Here is a 9,267-nt window from a genome sequence, read left to right on the forward strand (position 1 = left end):
GCCACCTATTTTGAACTTTTTTTTGGTCTTTATATGCATCTTAGCTACAAGAAAACTATTAAATGGCTATTGGGTATTAATGACGTCCCTTGTGAAATCTATTAAGCTTTGAAGGGTTAAAAAGTGGTCATTCAAAGTGACACTCGATACCAACTTAAAAATACCCCAATAATTGTGCACTCAAAATTACTAGTACTCTGAATAAGCTTTGGTCTACAAGAAAAGTTGAAAGGTTATTAACAAGTCTATTATGGATCAAGTCTTGTTAAGTGCGAGACTTCGACATCCAAATGCCCCAACAATCGTGCACAAATGCGCTTAATGGTTCACAAACAAGCCAATTATGAACTAAAATGCTACAAAACAGTTAGTTATTAGTACATGCGAAAATTATTAATGAACTTTTTCTTACCACTTTCTTTTACTCGTCTAGGTGCTTTATCACTTAGATCTAATGCATGTTAAGTGTTCCATTCATTGTCACGAGAGATGAGTTTGTGTAACCACTACTCATTAAACATGGATCAATGAATTTGACAAAAAAACTATCTTGAGTTAAATCTTACTAGCAATATCACTATTAGAACACTCTCAACCTACTCCAATACAAGGAGAATCAAATGATAAAAAATGTGTGGGTGAAGCCTTGCTAGAAACTTATCATATTCACATTCTCTCACCAAAAGTAAGCCTCCGTAAGTTAGATGCAAAGATTCATTGTAAATAATAATAATGATAATAAATCAATTAAATTCAATGAATCCTCCACTGGACCCCAACACCGCGCCCTTAAAAATGAACAATTATAGGGTCGTCTTGTCTGTTCTGTAATTTATTGAAGCTAACATGGTGACCATCAGGGATACCGACTGGACTTTTCCTTTCTTTTGTTTTCCTAGGCGACACATGCTACGTGTCCCCCAAGATCTGAATCGTGGCTGTTCCCTCGGCAATCTGTCCACCAAAACATTTGACACGCCTGATTTCACGTTCACAGCAACTGACGGTAAAAAAAAAGTGTGGGTCAACTGTTTACAGACTTATACGTGAAGGCATGCAGAAGCTTCACTGGTAATTTAAGCCAATGAATGTAACCAGTGTTTTTAGCTTACGAAAAGAGGAGCGCACAATTTAACACTCTCGCTAAATTAACGTGACAGTTTGCGCCTCCAATTTGAACGGCACGAGAATTGGGTTCGATAATGATCCGCACTCTGTTAAGATGGGCGCAGTGGACGGTCACGATTGGCCGAGAAGCTCCGATGGGGTCCAATCACGAGATTGTTGCGGATTATTTAATGCAAAGTGTGACTGGCACTCTACGATGCGGCTGTAGAATTGCGGCCTAGTTAATGCTATGGATTCCGTTCCCCGTCAGAATCCCCATATCTGCATCCTGTACCCGCCGGTCTACTGACGCCGTTAGATGGCGCAGAGATGCGCAGTGTTTAACGATTTCGCGCAAAAAATTGGATTGGTCATCCGAGTAGGCGAATGATATAAACATATTCGCGGGAGGATGTATGTGAATCATGGGTGTGCAGGGGAGGCAAGACCACAAGCCCACCTGCAAAAAAGTTCTGGGATCTCTGAAATCATAGTGCATTATTATCTGGGTTTCAGAATGCAGTTAATGCGGAGGACTTGATTTGGGTACAAGGTTGGAGGATCGAACCCCGGGGGGTAGACTTTTGTGGGGTTGTTGTAGAATGGCTCAGGTGAGATCGAGCAGGGGCAGCATTGGCAAGCCTTCGCCTCAGCAGGCGATCCATGAGTTAAAACAGCGAACAATTGTGGCTATAAACAAATTGTCAGATCGAGACACGTACCAAATAGCGGCTCAGGAGCTTCAAGGCGTCGCACAGTCGCTGAGCCCTGAGGTTGTTTCCCCTTTCCTCACTTGTCTCTGTGACACCGACTCCCGTCAAAAGAGTATCGTCAGAAAAGAATGTGTCAAGCTGTTTGCCACATTAGCCGACGCCCATGGCGACATTTTGTCTTCCCATTTGTCCAAAATGGTGACCAACATTGTGCGTCGGCTCAAGGATCCCGACTCCAATGTCCGCGACGCTTGCGTGGATTCAATCGGGGTCATGGCGTCCAAAATTACGACGCCGTCAATTGCTGTTTTTATACGCCCTTTGTTTGAATGTCTGGGCGAGCAGAACCGTTATTTGCAGGTGGGTTCTGCAATGTGCCTAGCTCGTGTTGTTGACAATGCTGGAGATCCTCAGCCTGCGGGTTTACAGAGGCTTCTGCCTAGGATTGTGAAGCTTTTGAATAATAAGATTTTTCTGGGCAAGCCTGCGTTGCTGTGTGTGATTGGGAGCATAGTTGAGGCAGGGGGGGCGTCAAATCATCATACATTGAGTATGCTGATCCCTGCCATGGACGATGCCTTGCGGAGTGCTGATTGGGCTACGAGAAAAGCTGCGGCTGAGTCTTTTCATCGCATGGCACTCAGCATTGGAGATTTGGTCACACCTTTCAAATCTTCGTGCCTGGCGTCATTGGAATCCAGTCGTTTTGATAGGGTTGGTATTCAGTTTGTGATTTGTCTCTTGATTTATGCGATTAAATCATCTTCAATTGGAAGCTGTTGCCGTTACTTTTTTCCTTAAAAGTTTAGGGCTTTATTCAGTTAGGTGCATTTATCATGAATTAATATCGAGCAGTCTTTATTGTGAATTTCACCTAAAGTTCAGTTTTTAGTTTGGGTTCGAACATGTCGATTCCTTTTGCGAAATAGAACTACGAATGATGCAAAATGTCGAACAGGTCAATTGTAGATCTTTTCTCCATCAATGCTCGTAAACTTGCAGATTTTGAAATTTGGTGTGCATTTCATTTGTTCGATTACTTCGGAGATTTTCATGATCTATATTCCTAATTACTTTACTTTATTGCAATTGGAAGGATTAGTGTTATTGTTTAGATCTGGACCTTTATTTCTTCCTTTTTACGTTAAAAAAATAAGAAACAATCTTGAGCCTATAGCTCATGTTCTTTAGCTTGGATTTTTTCATCAGTCGGTATCTAGATATCAATTTGACAATGTCATAGACTAATTTTAATTTTGTATTTCTATTATTGCTGTTTAGACTGTCCATGATTATGTTCCTATTAAATTGATCATCACTTTTGATTATATCATCTTTCTGTAGTTTTCCTTTTAATGCTATGTATAGAAAAAATCCTCTTATACCTTTGGTCATGGGTTTACTTGAGTTCTTTGAGCAGTTGGGGACTACTTTCATAATTTGACAATAGTATGGCCTGAATCAATGTATGTACTACTATTGCAGTTTAAGCTGCATATGACTAAGTTTTACTTGCATTTTTGTGGTTTTTTTCGTTTTCACCATTTTTTTCAGGTGAAAACTTAGGTATTTCTTTCAGCATTCAGAGGTCTTTTCAACTCTTGTCATAATTGCTAAGCTAACAATGTCTTAATTCTTTTTGGAATTTTTATGGTCCCTGGATTTCTCGAGTTATTTTGATCCAAACAAAATAACTAACAATTAAAATTATATATAAGCCATGGCAGGGATCAACACAAGCTATGGCAGGGATCAACATAAGCCATGATTACACTGGTGTAGTGAGGGCATTTACTTTTAATTTTTAGTTATTTTGTTTGGGCTTTCCACGGCTCTGGCCACCGAGTAAATTGATTGAAATATAATTTACAACTAATACTAGGTTTTTTGTTCTTTTACTTGATTTTTCTAGCTTTGATCTGGATATGTGCCAATTTTTGATATTTTAATGATCCTTTGCGACTTGAACTCTTTCATCATGGCTTATATAGCTTCAATAATTGTTACTTTGTTTGGACTATCCATTTTCTGGTCCTAATGAATTGACTGAAATTTGGTTTACATCTAACACTACGATTTTGATTTGTTATTTTAGTTTTCTAGCTTTGATGTGTGTATATGGACATTTTGAAACAGGTGAAACCAGTTCGAGACATGGTCAATCAGGCTCTGCAAAGCTGGAAAAGCATTTCAGATTCTGATGAGTCTTTACCATTTGATGAAAGGGAATCTTCTGCTAAAGGTATATCATCACATGGGACTAATATAATCAAGCACACAATTTATCATGGTAAAGGAGTTGTAACCTGCACTACTGTGGTTTTTATTGAAGAGTTTCACATGCTATTGTGGTGTAGCTGAGATCATTTGTCTATAATCTTACAATATAAATGTGCCCTTCTACATTCATCATATTTTTTTATCAAGTTCTTTTTGCCCAAGACTTTCTCAGGTTTTTTAAAATAAGCATCTTACTAGAAATTTTCAGAATTTCATGGAGATTTCAACTGGCTTTCTTTTCAGTTGGATGTAGTTTCCCTCAGTCCTATGTCACAGTGCATTTAGCCCACTGACTCATCTAAAATAAATAGATGATTTATGATAAGCCATATATTGATTTCAATATTATGATTTACTTGTTCTCGTTTAATTTCCTTTTCTTTTTCCAATTTACAGAAAATGTGTTTGATGATCATGCTTCTGTTGCTTTTAAGCCCTCCAATTCATTAAAGCCAGTGTTTGGCTCTGTCAAGAGAAGCAGCAATGCTGTGAGCAGGTCTCCTCCAGATACTGTTTCTGTTAATAATACATGGAAAAGATCTCCTCTGACTGACAAAAAGACAAATCCAGCTTTATTGCATAAGCAGGGTCAGAAGAATGTAGATGGCTGGCAGGTTGAGGTAGTGGTTCCTCAAAGCCGGTCTGTGCATGAAGATCATGACAAAAGTTACGGTAAAAGTTCATTTGCTAAATCGAAAGATAGGAGAGGTTCAGATCTAGATCATGGATCAAGATACAAAGATACAGAGATGGTGGAAAAATCAGAAACCCCCAGACGCTCAGATTGTGACACCAAATGTGTTGTGACTGACCAACATTTAGATTTGAAACCCATTGTTGAGACTGTTCCTAACGAGAAGCAGAACACAAGCGATGTATGCAGAAATAGTTTTAAAATCCAGTGCAATGGCCACGATTCAAATGAATTGGCTATGATTAGGGAACAACTTGTTCAGATTGAAAATCAGCAATCCAGCTTGTTGGAACTTATGAAGGTAACTTGCCGAAATCTTGATCTTTTTAGGTCTGCAAAATATCCCATTGTTTTGAATTGGAAGAGCTGAAGACAAATGAGTTTATCTCAATATCATAACAAATTTGTTATGGTCAAAAGTTAGAATTCTTTGAAGAATAGTTATCAGGTATTGCTCCTGAGATGCCCTTCAGTTGACACGTATGCAAAATAAATACCATGCAGTCTGATTGTGTGCAATCTATTTCTTTTTATGTTTTTAATTATGATCCATTCATCTCTATTATGAATCATATATTCAGCAGAAAGCAAGGTGCAAGGTTCTGTTGTTTATATTAAAGTTTCTCATTTCAGATTCCAGCCATTTTTTATTGAGTCCAACCTCAGAGCTTCTAACTTGTCATAAGTGTTTCTGGTCGCTATTGCTAGTTTAACTACTTGTTCAGTTGTTTGTTCATAACAAAAATCCTATCATCTTCTCACCCATTAGTAAAAGGCTAAAAGCTCTTCTGATATATTTCAAAGTTAGTCAGGTGCTTGTAATTTCTATTGCCACAGAATCATTCCCAAGTCCAACATAATAAAAATGTTCCATTTGTTTCTCGAGGATTTGGAAAGCTTACAGCACAACTCCATGGGTAAGGCTCAAAATTCTTTGACAGATGTTGCAAAATAAAAAGGATCACTAAGATATTAGTGCACGTGTGTGGAAAGTCAAAGTGAATTAAGAATATTTGCAACTTATAGGGAATAAGAGCAATTTTATGTTAACTCCTGAAGAGACAAAGATGATTTGCAGAAGAAGGCTACCCTAGTTTCTCCGTAAGTTATTATTGACTTTAAAACTAGCTGGTACTTCTTGAAAAAACTGTATCTGGAAACTATCCGAATTTTAAAGTGCCAACAACTCTTTCAATTATGTCAGTTCTTTAGACTTCTTGATAACTCTGGTTGGTAAACTTAATTTTTGCTTCCAGGATTGAACTGTGTAGGTTTTGAGTCAAATTCATTGACCCATGTTTCATGAGTCCTGGTTCACAAGAACCCATCTCTCATGAAAATGAAAAGAATACTGCACTCACTGCATCTAGGTGAGAAATCATGATGAAGAGGCCATTGTTTAATCTTAGCACCCATGTTCTTCAAGCTTAATATTTTTGTGGTTTTGCATTGAGAAATCATGATGAAGAGATGTCTTAAGCAAGAACTGATACACATGTTCTTATGGGAATACTTTGTCTGTGCCTGTAAATGGTAATCATAATGCTTGCAAGTTATAGTTGCCTGAGAATGTCTTTGTCAGCAAGCTTTGATATGTTCCTCAGTAATTTGCTAAAGCCTAAATCTAAAGATATTATATTTATATGGGCTCTTCTGTTCTAAGCAGAATTTTGCCGGCCAGATGATGTTCATTTACTAGAGGCTATGTGATGAGTGTTCAAGTGTTGCTCTGATTAGTTTTACTTTATGCTTTTCTCTGGGCTTTTTTTTAAGCAGTACTTCTATCCTTTTATCGGATAATTTTATACAGACTATAATGGATGGTAGGACCAAGCATAAGTTGTATTCATTGTTGATCTGGCCTGTTAGTTGATTTTATGCATGCCTAGATGGAATTTAAAACTTCCTGGGGGCACTGTGAAGTACGGACACAGATGATAAATCAAAAATTAACTGAGCATAAAGTTTGAAATGTGCTTAGTACTTTCATTGTTTGCAGTTGCTTGCATTTTGTTTCTAGATAAAAACTTAAATTTTATTTTCAATTGTGCTTTCAGATGTTTATGGGAAGCTCACAAGATGGGTTGCATTCTCTAGAAAAAAGGGTACATGGTTTAGAAAGAACTGTAGATGAAATGGCTCAGGATCTTTCTTTATCAACTGGTAGGATCGCTACTGTTGAAGATGGAAGTGCTACTTGTTGCAAGTTCCCTGGTTCTGTGCTTTTAAGCTCCAAATTTTGGAAGAAAAATGAAGGCAGATACCCACCTGCACAACTTGCTGCATCTGAGGGGTCATCAATGAGTAGATCTGGAAGAGGTGCATCATATGGAGCTGAAATGGGGACCGATATATGGGATAGGAAGTTCAAAGGCTTGCGGGGTGGTTTTATGGTGAATCCCTTGGCAGATGTCCAGGGGACATCAAAGAGGGCGGCCACTGAGTTTATTTCAAATGACATTCAGAGGTCTATATTGGAAAATTTGGAAGGAAATCAAATATTTACTAAAGCACGGGACAGAAATAGGTCTAATGAGGGTCCCTCAGTAAGGAGCGCATTTCAAGTATCAGAAGATGAAGCTATTGCTTTCTCTGGTATGAAGGTTGCAGGCAAGGATGCAAAAACAGAGGTGCGTGATTCTGTGAAAGAAAATTCACGGCCAACAGCTTTAGGGAGGACCACTGACAATTTATTGAATAGCAAGATAGGTAAGGGCAGTGACAGTTTTTGGAGTGTTTGGACACGGTCAGTAGAATTTCTATGGAAAGGGGATGTGGAGTCAGCATTTGGCGAGGTCCTTTGCATTGGGGATGATCTCTTGTTGATTAGGCTTATGAATCGGACTGGTCCTGTGCTGGAACATTTATCTAGAGGGACCATTTTGGAAATGATGCAAGCTCTTAAACATTTCTTGTTGAAGCAGAAATTCTTGGGTTCAGTAATCCCCTGGATTCAACAGGTGATTTATCCAATGAACCTGTACTAATAGGATGTGTATTCTTTTGTTTTGGTATAACAATAATTATAGTTTATTTCTTCAGCTAAAGGTTATGATTTTTTGTTAATTCAGAAGATTATATCGGTGTAGTCCCTTAAACCAATTTACTATGACTGCATCATTTACATGTCATCCCCCATCTCTCTGTTATCAGGAAATTGTAAGAGGTCTTTTTAAATATTATTTCCCTCAACATTTGCATGATTGTCATAGAGACTGGTCCAGATCAATGGTGGGGTTCTCTAATTTTTGTTTCGAATCTAGGATATCTTCTGTGCCCAAAATTTAATTCTCTTTTCTCCAAATTTCTGTACAAGTATCCAAACAAAAGCACCATTTTGAAAGAAATAACAAATACAAGTTTCTTATATTATTTCATTTATATTATATTTTTTCTTGATGCTCAGGTTGTTGACTTGACTGCAAGCAATGGCTCAGATTATCTGGGCCTCTCTCTTGATGTAAAGAAAGACATGTTATCAGCCTTACAAGAGGCTTCATCAAAACATTTTTCTAATTCTTCAAATAGAAACTTTATTGCTCAGAGTGCATCCAAGTTGTCTACGCTTTGGATGGTGGACTCATTGAAAGACAGGTAATCAGAGGAGCAGAAAATATTGTTCTTGTCAGTACCGCTCTTTCTTCCGATGGAGATTGATGAAAAATGAGTTGAGAGCTTCTCTATGTTATCTTCTTTAGGCATGCAAATATCCCAATTGAACACTCGCTTCCACCAAAGAGTATGTTGCTCCTTTGTCATAGACACCAGTCTGCTATTTCATGACGATTTTGAGATTTCGTAAGCATTTTAGCAGCCTAGTAAAATTTTCCGTCAGATTATAAGATGGAGAACTACTTGCTAGATCAAATATGTGGACGTGTTCCACTATTGAGTCTAAATAATTCTTCATTAGTAAGCATGTAGTTGAGAATGGGTGTTGCCACGGTCTAAAGCTTGCAGAGACAAGTTGAATACCATTTATTCCAAGTTGTAAATGCTTGCCCACGGAGAAAAATCTACTGGATAAAAATTAAGAAAATCAGAATAAGCAGTTTTAAAACACTTTGCATTTGAGCTGATTATGTCGGAGCACAAGCTTAAGAAAATATGAAGTGATCAACATTCCGTAAACTTGCAGGAATTTCATTGATGGGTTGTATATCATACAAACTGTAATCTATTTTTCAGTAAAACCACAAATGATTATTGTCGTATCATTATTTCGTTTTAACATTTTGTACTTTGCAGCCTACTGTTCAGCAATTTCTTGTAAGTCTTCATTTTGGGGAAAAAGACATCAATAGAGGCTGCAAAATCATTTGGAAGCGGATTTAGGATTTTATGACTGCCTATAAGTCGACAGACAATGGACTTAATTTTGGTTTAACTGTATTTTATGGTTTATATTCTTAGAAATCTGTACAACTGCAGCCAAAAAACGCAGCAGGCCCTAGTTTTTACTGGCTCCATTTG

The 9,267-nt window shown here is 37.8% G+C and overlaps 1 protein-coding gene across 1 annotated transcript; it reads left to right on the forward strand.

Annotated features, from left to right (window-relative positions):
- Window positions 1-1,527: 1,527 nt before the first annotated feature.
- LOC149569881 (TORTIFOLIA1-like protein 5) lies at window positions 1,528-9,025 on the forward strand. Its single transcript, XM_089822595.1, has 5 exons — window positions 1,528-2,534; window positions 3,957-4,062; window positions 4,497-5,095; window positions 6,852-7,754; window positions 8,201-9,025. Exons 1-5 carry the CDS (start codon window positions 1,710-1,712, stop codon window positions 8,390-8,392), a joined length of 2,625 nt encoding a protein of 874 aa, XP_089678721.1. The 5' UTR covers window positions 1,528-1,709; the 3' UTR covers window positions 8,393-9,025.
- Window positions 9,026-9,267: the final 242 nt, after the last annotated feature.

Source organism: Cupressus sempervirens, chromosome 3 (assembly GCF_028749045.1).
Source record: "Cupressus sempervirens isolate cs-2001-9-10 chromosome 3, ASM2874904v1, whole genome shotgun sequence".
In the NCBI taxonomy this organism is placed as follows: Eukaryota; Viridiplantae; Streptophyta; class Pinopsida; order Cupressales; family Cupressaceae; genus Cupressus; species Cupressus sempervirens.